The sequence below is a fragment of the Coregonus clupeaformis genome, chromosome 12 (assembly GCF_020615455.1).
Source record: "Coregonus clupeaformis isolate EN_2021a chromosome 12, ASM2061545v1, whole genome shotgun sequence".
Taxonomy (NCBI): Eukaryota; Metazoa; Chordata; class Actinopteri; order Salmoniformes; family Salmonidae; genus Coregonus; species Coregonus clupeaformis.
In genome coordinates, this window is record NC_059203.1 from 21,262,955 (window position 1) to 21,282,743 (window position 19,789).

General features: G+C 45.8%; 1 protein-coding gene across 1 annotated transcript in view; it reads left to right on the forward strand.

The window, feature by feature from the left end:
• The window catches only part of LOC121577924 (semaphorin-3D-like), a 116,938-nt gene extending 102,953 nt beyond the window's left edge, over window positions 1–13,985 (forward strand). Inside the window, exons 14-18 of the mRNA XM_041891909.2 lie at window positions 5,664–5,705; window positions 7,058–7,215; window positions 9,250–9,314; window positions 10,469–10,602; window positions 12,092–13,985. Of these exons, the coding sequence (XP_041747843.2) occupies window positions 5,664–5,705; window positions 7,058–7,215; window positions 9,250–9,314; window positions 10,469–10,602; window positions 12,092–12,532 (840 nt within the window). The 3' untranslated portion in view covers window positions 12,533–13,985. The remainder of the gene's footprint in view (window positions 1–5,663; window positions 5,706–7,057; window positions 7,216–9,249; window positions 9,315–10,468; window positions 10,603–12,091) is intronic.
• Window positions 13,986–19,789: the final 5,804 nt, after the last annotated feature.

A 19,789-nucleotide genomic window follows, 5' to 3' on the forward strand; every position in this document is an offset into this window, starting at 1 on the left:
ACATCTGAAATGGGCCCAGCCAGGAAACATGACTGTACCTCATAGGAACTACATCTGAAATGGGCCCAGACAGGAAACATGACTGTACCTCATAGGAACTACATCTGAAATGGGCCCAGCCAGGAAACATGACTGTACCTCATAGGAACTACATCTGAAATGGGCCCAGCCAGGAAACATGACTGAACCTCATAGGAACTATATCTGAAATGGGCCCAGCCAGGAAACATGACTGTACCTCATAGGAACTACATCTGAAATGGGCCCAGCCAGGAAACATGACTGTACCTCATAGGAACTACATCTGAAATGGGCCCAGCCAGGAAACATGACTGTACCTCATAGGAACTACATCTGAAATGGGCCCAGCCAGGAAACATGACTGTACCTCATAGGAACTACATCTGAAATGGGCCCAGCCCAGGAAACATTACTGTACCTCATAGGAACTACATCTGAAATGGGCCCAGCCAGGAAACATGACTGTACCTCATAGGAACTACATCTGAAATGGGCCCAGCCAGGAAACATGACTGTACCTCATAGGAACTACATCTGAAATGGGCCCAGCCAGGAAACATGACTGTACCTCATAGGAACTACATCTGAAATGGGCCCAGCCAGGAAACATGACTGTACCTCATAGGATCTACATCTGAAATGGGCCCAGCCAGAAACATGACTGTACCTCATAGGATCTACATCTGAAATGGGCCCAGCCAGGAAACATGACTGTACCTCATAGGAACTACATCTGAAATGGGCCCAGCCAGGAAACATGACTGTACCTCATAGGAACTACATCTGAAATGGGCCCAGCCAGGAAACATTACTGTACCTCATAGGAACTACATCTGAAATGGGCCCAGCCAGGAAACATTACTGTACCTCATAGGAACTACATCTGAAATGGGCCCAGCCAGGAAACATTACTGTACCTCATAGGAACTACATCTGAAATGGGCCCAGCCAGGAAACATTACTGTACCTCATAGGAACTACATCTGAAATGGGCCCAGCCAGGAAACATTACTGTACCTCATAGGAACTACATCTGAAATGGGCCCAGCCAGGAAACATTACTGTACCTCATAGGAACTACATCTGAAATGGGCCCAGCCAGGAAACATTACTGTACCTCATAGGAACTACATCTGAAATGGGCCCAGCCAGGAAACATGACTGTACCTCATAGGAACTACATCTGAAATAGGCCCAGCCAGGAAACATTACTGTACCTCATAGGAACTACATCTGAAATGGGCCCAGCCAGGAAACATGACTGTACCTCATAGGAACTACATCTGAAATGGGCCCAGCCAGGAAACATGACTGTACCTCATAGGAACTACATCTGAAATGGGCCCAGCCCAGAAACATGACTGTACCTCATAGGAACTACATCTGAAATAGGCCCAGCCCAGGAAACATGACTGTACCTCATAGGAACTACATCTGAAATGGGCCCAGCCCAGAAACATGACTGTACCTCATAGGAACTACATCTGAAATGGGCCCAGCCCAGGAAACATGACTGTACCTCATAGGAACTACATCTGAAATGGGCCCAGCCAGGAAACATGACTGTACCTCATAGGAAATACATCTGAAATGGGCCCAGCCAGGAAACATGACTGTACCTCATAGGAACTACATCTGAAATGGGCCCAGCCAGGAAACATTACTGTACCTCATAGGAACTACATCTGAAATGGGCCCAGCCAGGAAACATGACTGTACCTCATAGGAACTACATCTGAAATGGGCCCAGCCAGGAAACATGACTGTACCTCATAGGAACTACATCTGAAATGGGCCCAGCCAGGAAACATGACTGTACCTCATAGGAACTACATCTGAAATGGGCCCAGCCAGGAAACATGACTGTACCTCATAGGAACTACATCTGAAATGGGCCCAGCCAGGAAACATGACTGTACCTCATAGGAACTACATCTGAAATGGGCCCAGCCAGGAAACATGACTGTACCTCATAGGAACTACATCTGAAATGGGCCCAGCCAGGAAACATTACTGTACCTCATAGGAACTACATCTGAAATGGGCCCAGCCAGGAAACATGACTGTACCTCATAGGAACTACATCTGAAATGGGCCCAGACAGGAAACATGACTGTACCTCATAGGAACTACATCTGAAATGGGCCCAGACAGGAAACATGACTGTACCTCATAGGAACTACATCTGAAATGGGCCCAGACAGGAAACATGACTGTACCTCATAGGAACTACATCTGAAATGGGCCCAGCCAGGAAACATGACTGTACCTCATAGGAACTACATCTGAAATGGGCCCAGCCCAGAAACATGACTGAACCTCATAGGAACTACATCTGAAATGGGCCCAGCCAGGAAACATGACTGTACCTCATAGGAACTACATCTGAAATGGGCCCAGCCAGGAAACATGACTGTACCTCATAGGAACTACATCTGAAATGGGCCCAGCCCAGAAACATGACTGTACCTCATAGGAACTACATCTGAAATGGGCCCAGCCAGGAAACATTACTGTACCTCATAGGAACTACATCTGAAATGGGCCCAGCCAGGAAACATTACTGTACCTCATAGGAACTACATCTGAAATGGGCCCAGCCAGGAAACATTACTGTACCTCATAGGAACTACATCTGAAATGGGCCCAGCCAGGAAACATGACTGTACCTCATAGGAACTACATCTGAAATGGGCCCAGCCAGGAAACATGACTGTACCTCATAGGAACTACATCTGAAATGGGCCCAGCCCAGGAAACATGACTGTACCTCATAGGAACTACATCTGAAATGGGCCCAGCCAGGAAACATGACTGTACCTCATAGGAACTACATCTGAAATGGGCCCAGCCAGGAAACATGACTGTACCTCATAGGAACTACATCTGAAATGGGCCCAGCCAGGAAACATTACTGTACCTCATAGGAACTACATCTGAAATGGGCCCAGCCAGGAAACATGACTGTACCTCATAGGAACTACATCTGAAATGGGCCCAGACAGGAAACATGACTGTACCTCATAGGAACTACATCTGAAATGGGCCCAGCCAGGAAACATGACTGTACCTCATAGGAACTACATCTGAAATGGGCCCAGCCAGGAAACATGACTGTACCTCATAGGATCTACATCTGAAATGGGCCCAGCCAGGAAACATGACTGTACCTCATAGGAACTACATCTGAAATGGGCCCAGACAGGAAACATGACTGTACCTCATAGGAACTACATCTGAAATGGGCCCAGCCAGGAAACATGACTGTACCTCATAGGAACTACATCTGAAATGGGCCCAGCCAGGAAACATGACTGTACCTCATAGGATCTACATCTGAAATGGGCCCAGCCAGGAAACATGACTATACCTCATAGGAACTACATCTGAAATGGGCCCAGCCCAGAAACATGACTGAACCTCATAGGAACTACATCTGAAATGGGCCCAGCCAGGAAACATGACTGTACCTCATAGGAACTACATCTGAAATGGGCCCAGCCAGGAAACATGACTGTACCTCATAGGAACTACATCTGAAATGGGCCCAGCCCAGAAACATGACTGTACCTCATAGGAACTACATCTGAAATGGGCCCAGCCAGGAAACATGACTGTACCTCATAGGAACTACATCTGAAATGGGCCCAGCCAGGAAACATGACTGTACCTCATAGGAACTACATGTAGATCTGACAGAAATGGATAGGTAATAGTAGTAGTAGCGCCACCTTGCCCTCTGATAGACTAATAGGAAATTCCGCCATAGTATGCCAATCAAATCCTCTCAGACCTACAGGAGTGCCTAGGGGTAGGGACTAGGAGATAAGGCCTAGGGGCTGGGAGATGAGGCCTAAGGGCTATGAGATAAGGCCTAGGGGCTAGGAGATAAGGCCTGGGGGCTGGGAGATGAGGCCTAAGGGCTATGAGATAAGGGCTAGGGGCTAGGAGATAAGGCCTGGGAGCTAGGAGATGAGGCCTAGGGGCAAGGAGATAAGGCCTAGGGGCTAGGAGATGAGGCCTAGGGGCTAGGAGATAAGGCCTGGGAGCTAGGAGATGAGGCCTAGGAGAAAGGAGATAAGGCCTAGGGGCTAGGAGATAAGGCCTAGGAGAAAGGAGATAGGGGCTAGGAGATAAGGCCTAGGAGAAAGGAGATAGGGGCTAGGGGATAATGCCTGGGGGCTAGGAGATAAGGCCTAGGAGAAAGGAGATAGGGGCTAGGAGATAAGGCCTAGGAGAAAGGAGATAGGGGCTAGGGGATAAGGCCTAGGGGCTAAGAGATGAGGCCTAGGAGAAAGGAGATAGGGGCTAGGGGATAAGGCCTAGGGGCTAGGGGTTGGTTCTGGACCATCCCATAGATTTGTTTTCTCAAGTTTTCCATTACCATGCCATCTGTTGACCTGTCTGCCATGTCATCTGTCCAGCACTGGCTGTTGTTTCCATTGGGGCAATCTCATACTTGACCAAAATAACTTATTAACCCCCTAAGAGGAAAAACAGATACAGACCTATTTTTCCCAGGGCTTCCCAAGTAACCAGACAGACTAACTCCTCTTAGGGAAGATGAGAAGAAGGAGAGGAGTGTGGAACAACAACAACAACAACAACAACAACAACAACAACAACAACAACATAGGTCAAGATGGCGGTGTGCATTTATTGGGAATCCAAACCGGAGCGAACCTGTTTAATCCTCTCTTAACAAACAAGAAGATGAATGTCTGGGGCAGTTCTCACAGTCAGTTTCAGAGTTCCATTTTTTTTTTTTTTTACCCTTTATTTAACTAGGCAAGTCAGTTAAGAACAAATTCTTATTTACAATGACGGCCTAATGAATACAATACTATGGACACGGGGACCTGATCCATGATCAGCACAACTCTTTGTGAATAAGGGCTTGGAGCTCCGACGAGGGAAAAAAAAATAACTGACTGTATCCTCTTGGCTAGGGTTGAACCACACACATACTTATACATGACATCATTGGGTTTAACATGGGAGGTTTTTGGGGGGTTTGACTTTGGTATGACCTGGCAGTGTCAGGCCTTGGGTAGGGGTTAACCACATAGCTCATTAGACTGGGTTGGGGTTAATACATGAGTTGAGAGTGGTAATGAGTCTTCCTGAGGGAAGAACAGAGGTCCGTGTGTGCGTGTGCGTGTGCGTGTGTGTGTGTGTGTGTGTGTGTGTGTGTGTGTGTGGCCTGGTAGAGAGTTAGCTAGCTACCTAGGAGAATGAGTGTGAATGTGAGGAGACATATGATAGCAAGGTAATCGTCCGCATCCCTCTGAAGGCTATCTACAGAGGACACAGCTCGCTTGGACCGTCAGGGGTCATTGACTCACAATGTCACCATGTTTAAATGAATCACTGAGACAGATAATGTTGGTAATGGTGTAACTTGGTATGTGGGTTCTCTAGAGGAGCCTTTTTATTCATCATTTCACACACACACACACACACAAAAACACACACAAACACACACACACACACACACACACACAAAACACACACACGCACAAACACACAAACACACACACACACACACACAGAAACACACACACACACACACGCACACACACAAAATATTGTCTTGTGTGATGTCGACCTGTGTTTTAACCCATTGTGTTCTGATTCTGCAGAGTCAGGCCCCCATTCTTAGCATGGAGCTGTCTACCAAACGGGTAAATCTGCTGTTTGTGTGTGTGTGTGTGTGTGTGTGTGTGTGTGTGTGTGTGTGTGTGTGTGTGTGTGTGTGTGTGTGTGTGTGTGTGTGTGTGTGTGTGTGTGTGTGTGTGTGTGTGTGTGTGTGTGTGTGTGTGTGTGTGTGTGTGTGTGTGTGTGTGTGTGTGTGTGTGTGTGTGTGTGTGTGTGTGTGTGTGTGTGTGTGTGTGTGTGTGTGTGTGTGTGTGTGTGTGTGTGTGTGGGTGGTCATCCTGAGTTAAGAGTTCATGTAGCAGTAAAATACCATTCCAGTAATGATTACAAACAATATATGATTGATTTTAGTACAGGAGCTTCAGCACTGTTTACACAGTTTCTACAGCAGTAGCCTGCTCTCAGAGTACGTTGGGAAGAGTCTTGAAAATCCCACAATCCAGATTCTACGTGTAAATGTTTTAAAATGCATTTAAATCACATTTTATTTGTCACATGCGCCGAATACAACTAAGAAATGCTTACTTACAAGCCCTTAACCAACAATGCAGTTCAAGAAATAGAGTTAAGAAAATATTTACTGAATAAAATAAAGTAAAAAAATATGTGGCGGTACAGGTTAGTCGAGGTAATTTGTACATGTAGGTAGTCATCAAGTAATTATGCATAGATAATAAACAGCGAGTAGCAGCAGTGTAAAAACACAGGGGGGTGTGCGGCAGGTAGCTTAGTGGGTAAGAGCATTGTGCCAGTAACCGAAAGGTCGCTGGTTCTAATCCCCGAGCCGACTAGGTGAAAAATCTGTCGATGTGCCCTTGAGCAACGCACTTAACCCTAATTGCTCCTGTAAGTCGCTCTGGATAAGAGCGTCTGCTAAATGACTAAAATGTCAATGTAAATAGTCCGGGTGGCCATTTGATTAATTGTTCAGCAGTCTTATAGCTTGGGGGTAGAAGCTGTTCAGGAGCCTTTTGGACCTAGACTTGGCGCTCCGGTACCACTTGCCGTGCGGTAGCAGAGAGAACAGTCTATGACTTGGGTGACTGTAGTCTTTGACAGACCAGCAGTAATCTCGAAGCACCACATTTTAATCATTCAGCAGACGCTCTTATCGAGAGCGACTTACAGTTAGTGCATTCATCTTAAGATAGCTAGGTGGGACAACCACATATCACAGTCATAGTAAGTATATTTTTCGTCAATAAAGTAGCTATCTGCTAAGTCAGAGCTAGAAAGGGGGGGGGGAAAAAGTCAAGTGTGACACTTTTAGCAGCACAATGACAATTCAATATAATTCATTAGGGATCATTTACATGAATTAAAAGTACATTAAACATTTAGTTAAATCCTCTCCTCTACCCTGTTTGTGTGTCTACAGCAACAGGTGTATGTGAGCAGTGATGAGGGAGTGGCCCAGTTACCCCTGCAGCGGTGTGAGCTGTACGGTAGAGACTGCGCCGACTGCTGTCTGGCCAGAGACCCTTACTGTGCTTGGGACGGGAACACATGCAACCGATACTTCCCCAGCAACAAGAGGTAACTACTCTACTTCGGTTAAAAGCCCAACACAGCAATATTGAACTCCACAGCAAATCATTGTACTATTATTGTAGAAACCAATAACATCAAACATACAATTGACATAACAATAACATCAAACATTTAACTACTGTTAAAATTGTATTATATTACTGTGTGTGACAATAAAAGACACATTTATGTTGTAACAGAGATGTATAATAAAGAACTATTATATGTTGTTGTTTCTGTATTCAGTCGTGGTCAAAAGTTTTGAGAATGACACAAGTATTGGTCTTCACAAAGTTTGCTGCTTCAGTGTTTTTAGATATTTTTGTCAGATGTTACTATGGTATACTGAAGTATAATTACAAGCATTCCATAAGTGTCAAAGGCTTTTATTGACAATTACATTAAGTTTATGCAAAGAGTCAATATTTGCAGTGTTGACCCATCTTTTTCAAGACCTCTGCAATCCGCCCTGGCATGCTGTCAATTAACTTCTGGGCCACATCCTGACTGATGGCCGTCCATTCTTGCATAATCAATGCTTGGAGTTTGTCAGATTTTGTGGGGTTTTGTTTGTCCACCCGCCTCTTGAGGATTGACCACAAGTTCTCAATGGGATTAAGGTCTGGGGAGTTTCCTGGCCATGGACACAAAATGTTGATGTTTTGTTCCCCCGAGCCACTTAGTTATCACTTTTGCCTTATGGCAAGGTGCTCCATCATGCTGGAAAAGGCATTGTTCGTCACCAAACTGTTCTTGGATGGTTGGGAGAAGTTGCTCTCGGAGGATGTGTTGGTACCATTCTTTATTCATGGCTGTGTTCTTAGGGAAAATTGTGAGTGAGCCCACTCCCTTGGCTGAGAAGCAACCCCACACATGAATGGTCACAGGATGCTTTACTGTTGGCATGACACAGGACTGATGGTAGCGCTCACCTTGTCTTCTCCGGACAAGCTTTTTTCCGGATGCCCCAAACTATCGGAAAGGGGATTCATCAGAGAAAATGACTTTACCCCAGTCCTCAGCAGTCTAATCCCTATACCTTTTGCAGAATATCAGTCTTTCCCTGATGTTTTTCCTGGCGAGAAGTGGCTTCTTTGCTGCCCTTCTTGATACCAGGCCATCCTCCAAAAGTCTTTGCCTCACTGTGCATGCAGATGCACTCACACCTGCCTGCTGCCATTCCTGAGCAAGCTCTGCACTGGTGGTGCCCCGATCCCGCAGCTGAATCAACTTTAGGAGACGGTCCTGGCGCTTGCTGGACTTTCTTGGGCGCCCTGAAGCGGCCTTCACAACAATTGAACCTCTCTCCTTGAAGTTCTTGATGATCAGATAAATGGTTGATTTAGGTGCAATCTTACTAGCAGCAATATTCTTGCCTGTGAAGCCCTTTTTGTGCAAAGCAATGATGATGGCACGTGTTTCCTTGCAGGTAACCATGGTTAACAGAGGAAGAACAATGATTTCAAGCACCACCCTCCTTTTAAAGGTTCCAGTCGGTTATTCTAACTCAATCAGCATGACAGAGTGATCTCCAGCCTTGTCCTCGTCAACACTCTCACCTGTGTTAACGAGAGAATCACTGACATGATGTCAGCTGGTCTTTTTGTGGCAGGGCTGAAATGCAGTGGAAATGTTTTTGGGGGATTCAATTCATTTTCATGGCAAAGAGGGACTTTGCAATTAATTGCAATTCATCTGATCACTCTTCATGACATTCTGGAGTATATGCAAATTGCCATCATAAAAACTGAGGCAGCAGACTTTATGAAAATTAAATTTGTGTCATTCTCAAAACGTTTGACCACGACTGTAGATATCATTGTGTTGTATTGTGTTGTATTGTATTGTTTTGTATTGTGTTGTATTGTATTGTTTTGTATTGTGTTGTATTGTATTGTGTTGTGTTGTAATATTTTGTTAGCAATACCTAACGGGGTTCCAAACAAACAAACATACTGCCACAGTCTAAAGCTGTCAAAGTTATGACATGATTATGACATGATTATGACACCCAGGCTGTCTGCTATTTTATCTCCTCAGACGAGCTCGGCGCCAGGACGTGAAGCACGGGGATCCGATGAGCCAGTGTTACGACGTAGAAGACGGTAATTTTTGTGTGTGTACGGGGGTACAATGAGCCAGTGTCATAGAAATGAACACTAAATGCGCCAGCCAGTCAGCCAGCCTCAGTTCAGTAGGTAACTTAACTAATATTAACTTAGCTCATAATACAGTATATTAGTTTAAACTATGTTGCAGCGCCAGCCAACCTCAGTTCACTAGGCCTCTATGACCATGTCTGATGTAAGTCATCTCAGTTCACTAGGCCTCTATGACCATGTCTGATGTAACTCATCTCAGTTCACATAGCTTTTCATCTTAGCTCATGATACTGTATATTAGTTCAGTCAGTTGCAGCGCCAGCCTCACTCCAGTCCAGTATGATCACGCCTGCTGATTTAACTTGTCTCGTGCTACCAGACCAGCTGTAAATGTATTAGTTCACTCTCTGTAGCAGCCAGCTTCAGTATGACCCAATGGTATTGCCATGTCCTAAATCTGATCTCATGTTAGTGTGCCCCCTAGTGGACAGCACTGAGAACTAAAGTCTCGCATAATTGGTCAGATGCTCGATTAAAGTTCTTGGTCCAAGCGTGGTAAGAGAAGAGCTAGAACGACGATCGGAACCTGGGAAAAAAAGAGCTTTGAAAGATACTGATACCTGTGAAATCGTGATTTGTCCAAAGCACCGGAAACTAATGTGGCTCGTTATCTTACGCGTCCCGTTGTATCATGACAAATCTACGGTACCCTTTATGTTTAAATACACATCCTGCTCTTTAGCATTTGACCTTTCTGTCATTTAGCAGACACTCTTATCCAGAGCCACTTACAATGGAATCTTGGAAACCAAACCTTTATGAATGTGACTACAGCTATCGGATCTTAATTTGATCACCCTGTGGCAGGATAACTAAATATTGTAGTGAAGTTTGTCATTTACATTTACATTTACATTTTAGTCATTTAGCAGACGCTCTTATCCAGAGCGACTTACAGCATTTCTACTTTGAAATGTCAGGCTTGATTTACCCTAACGAAAAACGGATCAACCCCTACAAAAATATAAATGTATTGTAACACACATAATAATTCACATTTCTTGTTGCTGCAGGATTATTTTCCTTCTGTAACAAACTGGCTCAAATTAAGGCCCTACATCTGTAGTACAAAACACTCATCATCCTGTTCTTTGCAGGTTCTGAGTCGGTGGAGGTGAAGGTGGTCTACGGAGTGGAGAGCAGCTCAACCTTCCTAGAGTGTGTGCCCAGGTCCCAGCTGGCGACGGTCAAGTGGACAGTGCAGGCACCACAGGCTCACACCAGCAGAGAGGTGTGAGACGGACATCTCTGTCATGTTAGCTCTTTGTTAACTGGCCTGGGGCCTAACACACAAACTGACATAGCATAACATCTTGATCAACTCACCATCTGTGCCGAACAAAAGAACAATACAGCACATGTTTATTGATCACTCATTTTAACCGAATCAGTAACCACGTTTCCATCTACAGTTTTAATGCAAGTAAAGTCATACCGTATAAAAATAAATAAATGAACGACAGCTGAGATGGTCGTTTCTAGTACAAGTTTATACACTGAGTGTACAAAACATTAGGAACACCTGCTCTTTCCATGAAATAGACTGACCAGGTGAAAGCTATGATCCCTTATTGATGTCATTTGTTAAATCCACGTCAATCAATGTGTATGAAGGGGAGGAGACTTGAGAAAATTGAGACATCGATTGTGTGTGTGCCATTCAGAGGGTGAATGGGCAAGACACAATATTTAAGTGCCTTTGAACAGGGTATGGTAGTAGGTGCCAGCCGCACCGGTTTGAGTGTGTCAAGAACTGTAACGCTGCTGGGTTTTTCACGCTCAACAGTTTCCAGTGTGTATCAAGAATGGTCCACCACCCAAAGGACATCCAGTCAACTTGACACAACTGTGGGAAGCATTGGAGTCAACATGGGCCAGCATCCCTTTGGAGCGCTTTCAACATCTTGTAGAGTCGATGCCCCGACGAACTGAGGCTGTTCTGAGGGCAAAAGTGGGGGTGCAACTCAATATTAGGAAGGTGCCTTGTTCGTTTGACATGGTGGAATCTCTTTGTGTCTGTAAAATGTATTATGCGAGAAATGGTGGTGGAGGTAAACTTGGAGTCACGTGATGATATGGTGTGTGGTCCTCCCACTACAGCTCGTCAGGAAACCAGGCAGTTTATTAGGCTACAGATGAAATCAATGATGATGAACGTCACAGTGGGGGGTGAAAGTTCACAGTGACCTTGATGCTGCTTTCCATTTAAATATCAAGGGTCTTATTCTGGTGACATGATAATCGACGCTTGACTGCCATGATGACAAATAAACATATTCGCATCCATAATAATCTCATCATGTAGACTAGCCTACCTTCACAGCTTACCCGCACTGTATCTGCGAGCGGTTGGCTAGAGCGGACGTGCCAAGACCAGAGTAGGCACATTTGCTATTTAACGCAAACAGTTTTTTGTGACCAAACTATCGGTAGGCTTGAAAATGCGATGGAAACACATTGAACTTTCAATTTTTATTCGGTACGTGAAAACTTAAGCGAAATAGTACATGATGTTTGCGCTACATCACCACACACTGACTTTTATCTGCAACAACTCCTTTTGGTGGAAACACACCACTGGTGGGAAAATTGACATATTTTCTTTCTGCAGATTTTTTGAATATCCTCATGAAAATCTGTGTCCAATTGGATGGAAAGCTAGCTATTGATCTAATATTGATCTAATAATGAACCTTTTGCCTTCTCTTGTCCTTGTCCAGCTGTTCCAGAGTGAGGAGCGTATGGTCCATATGAAGCGGGGTCTCCTGGTGCAGCGACTGGAGCCCGGGGACGCTGGCCTCTACAGCTGTACCACCCTGGAGCACTCCTTCTCCCAGGTCCTGGCCCGCTACAACCTCCAGGTCATACCCCAGCAGAGCATGACAGCATCCCAGGCCAGGGCAGCTGATACTGGGGCTGGGCGAGCAGGGCTGAGGGGGGGCCCTGGAGGTCCTGGGACTCAGCTCTTCAGGAACTATAAGGACCTGCACATGATGGGCGCGGCTAGCATGAGCGTGGACGAGTACTGTGAGCAGCTGTGGCACCGGGAGAAGAAGAAGCAGCAGAAGCTACGCCAGCTAAAGTGGAAACAGACCCAAGTGGACAACCGCAAGGCCAGGGTGCGACGGCACGGCTCCGCTGAGGACATCGCAATACAATGACCTGATGGGGATGGACAGAGACTTTTGGATTGCGTCTTAAATGTCACCCTAATTCCTATAGAGTGCACTGCTTTTTTACCAGGGCCCATAGACCAAAAGTAGTGCACTTTTAAGGGAATAGGGGACAATTGTAGATGTATCTCTGGAGATGAAGGGAATGTATGCAACAGTCCTCAGTAGTAGTGCTATACATGAGCACACCCTTGCTTTGCTTTGAACAGATATGTACGCTTAGAATTATTATCAGTCAGTTAACCTTATGTCCATAGAAGTATACTTTTGATATAGATGTCCTAGATGTATATTCCTCCTCAATTGTGATCCTTGGTCCCCTGTATTCTGTGTAGACAGGATAGTTGATCGTTATTTTTGTGCCCGGAATGACCGTTAAAGTTTATTATTGCTCTCTGGACTGGTAGGTTTGTTTACTGAATAAAAGCAGGCCAGACTGTTCTCCGCCACACATGTTGGGGGCAAATACACTGTCGCAATCACTACAACCACAGGACAGGTGTCCCGGAACTACAACCACAGTTGTCCTGGAACTACAACCACAGTTGTCCCAAAACTACAACCACAGTTGTCCCGGAACTACAACCACAGTACAGGTGTCCTGGAACTACAACCACAGGTGTCCCGGAACTACAACCACAGGTGTCCCAGAACTACAACCACAGCTGTCCTGGAACTACAACCACAGGTGTCCCGGAACTGCAACCACAGGTGTTCCAGAACTACAACCACAGGTGTCCCAGAACTACAACCACAGGTGTCCCGGAACTACAACCACAGTGTTCCCGGAACTACAACCACAGTACAGTTGTCCTGGAACTACAACCACAGGTGTCCCAGAACTACAACCACAAGTGTCCTGGAACTACAACCACAGGTGTCCCGGAACTACAACCACAAGTGTCCTGGAACTACAACCACAGGTGTCCCAAAACTACAACCACAGTTGTCCCGGAACTACAACCACAGTACAGGTGTCCTGGAACTACAACCACAGGTGTCCCGGAACTACAACCACAGGTGTCCCAGAACTACAACCACAGCTGTCTCGGAACTACAACCACAAGTGTCCCGGAACTACAACCACAGGTGTCCCAGAACTACAACCACAGATGTCGCGGAACTACAACCACAGTTGTCCCAGAACTACAACCACAGGTGTCCCGGAACTACAACCACAGTGTTCCCGGAACTACAACCACAGGGGTCCCAGAACTACAGATAAGAGCTGCTGATCTGTTACACAACAAGGATGTTCTCTCCATGTTGTTCCTTCCTTCCTGGAACAGTGAAGAGGAGAACAATGTCTTTAAGATGGTTTTGCTGGTCCTGTGGACAATAACACTGAAACGTGCTTTACGTTTACAGCCCATGGAGTAGTGCTGAGCGATTAGTGCTTTTTGAGGTCGTTTTGGTCCGATTCTAAAAAAAGAATCACGGATTTCGGTTTTGAGAATTTTTTAAAACATGAAATGTACTATGAAATAATGACGTTACAATGATTTTAGAGCTTTTTAATGGAAATTCCAAAGCCAAAAATAGTGAACATTCAATTGCCAAAACATTGAAAATATTCCATTGTCTCTGTCAGGTCCACATTGGGTAGACATCAATAGAAATATAGGAAATGACTATGAAATATAACATATTTCATTTGTGTATATTACTTAGTTTTAATCTGATTACTTTATTATTTTTCATTCCTTAAAGTCATCATCTCATCTCTGCTCAGGCAGTAGCAGTCAGCCAGCCAGGTCATCTAACGTTATGTGCTCCCCATACTGTACTGTCTTTAGTCCTCCTATTTAGCTAGCCTGCCTAAGTATGCTGCAGAGCTGTCTGACGAAATCATTTTACTAGTTCTTCAAATTAGATAAGATATACTTTCATGGGATTCATTGTCCAAAAGGTGGGGAGGCAGGCGACAGGCTTAGGTCCAAAATAAGCCCAAAGAAACGCATTGGGCTTATCTTGGGCAGATTTTGGTGAGAGTGAAACCTCTCGCTTCACCTGTTCTTCTCTGATCCGTCTCTGAGACGGAAATAACTGGCGCAGTGGATTATGGTCATTGTAGTTAATTACGACGTTTCTGCGCTGAACTAGGCTGAATTTTTGCTTAATGTAACTACAACTCCCTTCAGCCCAGCTGAATCTTGACTTGATTTCTCAGATTTCTCTCGTGAATGATTTGATTTAACTCTAGAGAAACAGTGCATTGGGCTCACAAAAAAATATGAGCTAAATGGAATTCAAGTAATTGAACCGACTTTGGCCAATTAGTTGTTAAATAACCGAAACCCCCCAGAAACGTCAGTAAAATCGCTTAGCACTACCACTGAGGTTGGTCTAGCAGTAGTGCTGCCATCTTCAGACCACATGTTGCCCCTGAAGACTACGGTTCAAACCCCCACTCCATCTCTTATAAACGATCATTCCCTCTCTCTCCCTGAGGTCTGTGTCATTCCATGAGAATATCAAACCACTCTCTCTTTCTCTTTTCTCTCTGTCATCAGCCTATGTCTCTCTCTCTCTCTCTCTCTCTCTCTCTCTCTCTCTCTCTCTCTCTCTCTCTCTCTCTCTCTCTCTCTCTCTCTCTCTCTCTCTCTCTCTCTTTCTCTCTGTCTGTCTGTCTGTCTGTCTGTCTGTCTGTCTGTCTGTCTGTCTGTCTGTCTAGCTCTCTCTCTCTCTCTCTCTCTCTCTCTCTCTCTCTCTCTGTCTGTCTGTCTAGCTCTCTCTCTCTCTCTCTCTCTCTCTCTCTCTCTCTCTCTGTCTGTCTGTCTAGTCTCTCTCTCTCTCTCTCTCTCTCTCTCTCTCTCGCTCTCTCTCTCTCTGTTTATCCGTCGCTATATAAAAACAAATAAAACATAGGAAAATGGATCTACTAAAAAAAGATTTAGGCTACCATTAGTAGATAAAAGCCACAGGGCACGTCATCCTGTAACGATGAAGCTGCATAGTGGTTGTATAGTCAGTCTGTCAGACAGAGCTGTACAACAGTGTGATGTGGTCGGTGCCTTTCATCTTCCTCAGTGCCCCTTGCTATATCTTCAGACACCCTCAGCAATAAATGTTAACATATTATTTGCGCTTACCATATCGTCATGACAGCATGGAAATATGCTGTATGTACAGTATGTAATGCGATGCACAGCATATCAATTGCAAAGGTATATTGTAGGGTCACTCACCTGCGTATGGACTTAGTTTTTTCAAACACAAATCTATTGTTTTTATTAAGAAAAATCCTACAATGTACAACATTTGGTAGATACTTTTTTTGTGTGTGTGTTTGGTTTTCACTTGTTAATCAAAACTCTGTTATATAACCGTACAGGTAATACATTCACACTGTACACGCTTAGAAAAAAAGGTTCCAAAAGGGTTCTTCAGCTGTCCCTATAGGAGAACCCTTTTTGGTTCCAGATAGAACCCTTTTGGCTTCCATGTAGAACCCTCTATGGAAAGGGTTCTACATGGAACCCCAAAGAGTTCTACCTGGAACCAAAAAGGGTTATACAAAGGGTTATCCTATGGGGATAGCCGAAGGACCATTTTAGGTTCTAGATAGCACCTTTTTTTCCTAAGAGTGTACCCTATACACTTTTGACATAAAATCTGTGGAATATCACACAGTATTCTATGGTTTTGGATGAAGTGAAGATACACGTTTTTCATATCTTAGAGGAATGAGAAAAACAGCCTAATGAGAAAAAGACGTTGAAAATACGTATTTGCGGTTGAAAATCATGATGAAAAAGAGGGGGGACCTGAAACACGAAGGAGGTCCAGCTCACCTTAGACTTCACTCCTGGTAATCATCACAGATCTCAGAATTTAACAGTAGTGTGACCGACTGGCTATCAAACCCTAGGGCGGTAGATTCACTGAACATAGAAAGAAATATGTATTTTCAACATCTTGTGCTCACTGTGAATGGACACGTTCAACTCTGTATCGACAGTGTAACTTGTTGTTTATCATACAGTTATCGCCATCTAGTGTTGGTTTTTGTACACTACACAAGTGAGTTGCGGTAGACCACATGTTTTATTATACAGTACAGTCATTATTTAAGCAAGGTTGCAGTCTATTTATCATATTTATATGTTCTATACACAGACTTTCTGTATAAATCAATACTGGAAATCAGTTTCAGTGAAGCACCCTGTTTAATATTCATTATTTACACATCACAGTAGATAATGGTTTGGTGATGCATTAGAATAGAATGCATCATAATTTCATACGTCATAATGCTTTGCTTTATGAGGTAAGCCTGGTGTGTTTATAAGGAAAGATTGATTCCTGAATTTGGACACATTACCGTTCTCTTTATGAGAAACTGTAGGTCTACACATTGCTGAGCTAAATAACTGCAAGTATGACTATAATGTGTAAAATCCACCCATTCACAGAGAACCAACTGATTAGGGGAACATTTAATTTGTGCTGCCAGATTCTGAAGAGATATCTGAATGTAACCCATGACGTATATAAACTCTGGATGACTGACAGCCGCAGGGGGCTCTTTATTGAAGCCACTTCACAGCCATCTTGGTTCTCCTCCTCCGTTGTAAAAAAGATTTTGGAAGCTATCGAAATGCATTTATTAATGTCTACATTAGTTTTTTACACGTTTATTCCATTAGACACTTTAAAGCATACTTTTAAAATATATATTATGTGAGCTAAACATTAAATGAAAAAATATGTCCTTGTCCTTGAAACATTCAATTGAAGTGCTGTAGAATTCTATTAATTTCTATGGAGGACTGCTCCTACTGGGGATTGCCAATATGGCCAATGCAGAGCATCAACAATCCAGGGTTTAAATACATCATTGAATGTAACCTACATGATCCCTCTTACTGACACTCTGCATATCATGATGACTAACAATTTATACAATTAATTAAAACATGTTTTACACGATTGTGTAACAAGTGTCAGTGTAATGCGGTGGATCGAAGTCAGGCGCAGGACACAGAACTCGAAGAAACGTACTTTAATGAACATGAGTAAAGAAAACAACACAGCAATACCTCCACACAGGAAGGAACTAACCCGCTCACCAACGACACACAAAACGAAAAAACAACCACGCACAAAACACATTGGGAGCCACTGGGTTAAATAGGAAGGTATGATTAATTAAATGGGCAACAGGTGTGTGACATAGACAACAGGTGCAACATAGAAACAAATAACCTAGATCGGCAGTAGCTAGTATTCCGGTGACGACGAACGCCGCAGCCTGCCCGAGCAAGGAGGAGGGGCAGCCTCGGCAGAATCCGTGACAGTACCCCTCCCCTGACGCGCGGCTCCAGCCGTGCGTCGACACCGGCCTCGGGGACGGTCAGGAGGACGCGGGGCGAGTCGAATGGCTACGGTGGAAATCCCTCAACATGGAGGGATCGAGGATGTCCCTCCTAGGGACCCAGCACCGCTCCTCCGGACCGTACCCCTCCCACTCCACGAGATACTGCAGGCCTCCCACCCGACGCCTCGAATCTAAGATGGAACGGACCGAGTACGCCGGTGCCCCCTCGATGTCCAGTGGGGGCGGAGGAACCTCCCGTATCTCAGACTCCTGGAGTGGACCAGCTACCACCGGCCTGAGGAGAGACACATGGAACGAGGGGTTAATACGATACTCAGGAGGCAGCTGTAACCTATAACATACCTTGTTCAATCTCCTCAGGACTTTGAAAGGCCCCACAAACCACCGACCCAGCTTCCGGCAGGGCAGGCGAAGGGGCAGGTTTCGGGTCGAGAGCCAGACCCGGTCCCCCGGTGCATACACCGGAGCCTCACTGCGGTGGCGGTCGGCACGCTGCAGGCGCACATGGGCAGCATTCCAGGTCTCCTGCAAGCGCCGAAACCATTCATCCACCGCAGGTGCCTCGATCTGGCTCTGATGCCAAGGTGCCAGAACCGGCTGATAAGTTTTGGGCCATCTCTGCCCAGGGGAGGAAAACCGACCACTCCCCCCGCCGGTCCTGGCAATACGACCTCAGAAACCTACCAACCTCCTGGTAGACTCTCTCCATCTGCCCGTTACTCTCGGGGTGAAACCCTGAGGTCAGGCAGACCGAGACTCCCAGACGTTCCATGAACGCCCTCCAAACCCTCGAGGTAAACTGGGAACCCCGATCAGACACTATATCCTCAGGTATCCCATAGTGCCGGAAGACGTGTGTAAATAGGGCCTCAGCAGTCTGTAGGGCCGTAGGGAGACCGGGAAGAGGAATGAGGCAGCAGGACTTAGAAAACCGATCCACAACGACCAGGATCGTGGTATTCCCTTGTGAGGGAGGAAGATCCGTCACGAAATCCACCGATAGGTGGGACCACGGTCGTTGTGGAACGGGTAGGGGTTGCAATTTCCCTCTGGGCAGGTGTCTAGGAGCCTTACACTGGGCGCACACCGAGCAGGAGGAAACATAAACCCTCCTTAGCTAAGGTGGGCCACCAGTACTTCCCACTAAGACAATGCACTGTCCGACCGATACCAGGATGACCAGAGGAGGGTGACGTGTGAGCCCAATAGATCAACCGATCGCGGACCTCCAGCGGGACGTACACACATGACCCTCTGGACACTGGGGAGGAGTGGGTTCGTTACGCAACGCCCGCTCGATGTCCACGTCCACCTCCCACACCACCGGTGCCACCAGACACGACGCCGGAAGTATGAGAGTGGGCTCCACGGAACTCTCCTCTGTGTCATACAGTCGGGATAGAGCAGCTGCCTTAGCATTCTGGGAGCCTGGCCTGTACGAAAGGGTGAAACAAAATCAGGTGAGAAACATTGACCACCTTGCCTGACGAGGGTTTAATCTCTTCGCCGCCCGGATGTACTCCAGATTGCGGTGGTCAGTCAAAATGAGAAAAGGGTTGTTAGCCCCCTCAAGCCAATGTCTCCACGCTTTCAGGGCTTGGACCACGGCCAACAGCTCTCGGTCCCCCACATCATAGTTGTGCTCCACCGGACTGAGCTCCTTAGAAAATAACGCACAGGGGCGGAGCTTGGGTGGTGTGCCCGAGCGCTGGGAAAGAACAGCACCTATCCCAGCCTCCGACGCGTCCACCTCAACCGTGAAGGCCAAGGAGGGATCCGGATGAGCCAGCACCGGAGCCGAGGTAAACAGGTTCTTCAGATGATTGAACGCCCTGTCCGCCTCAGCTGACCACCGCAAACGCACCGGTCCCCCCCTTCAGCAACGAGGTAATGGGAGCCGCTAC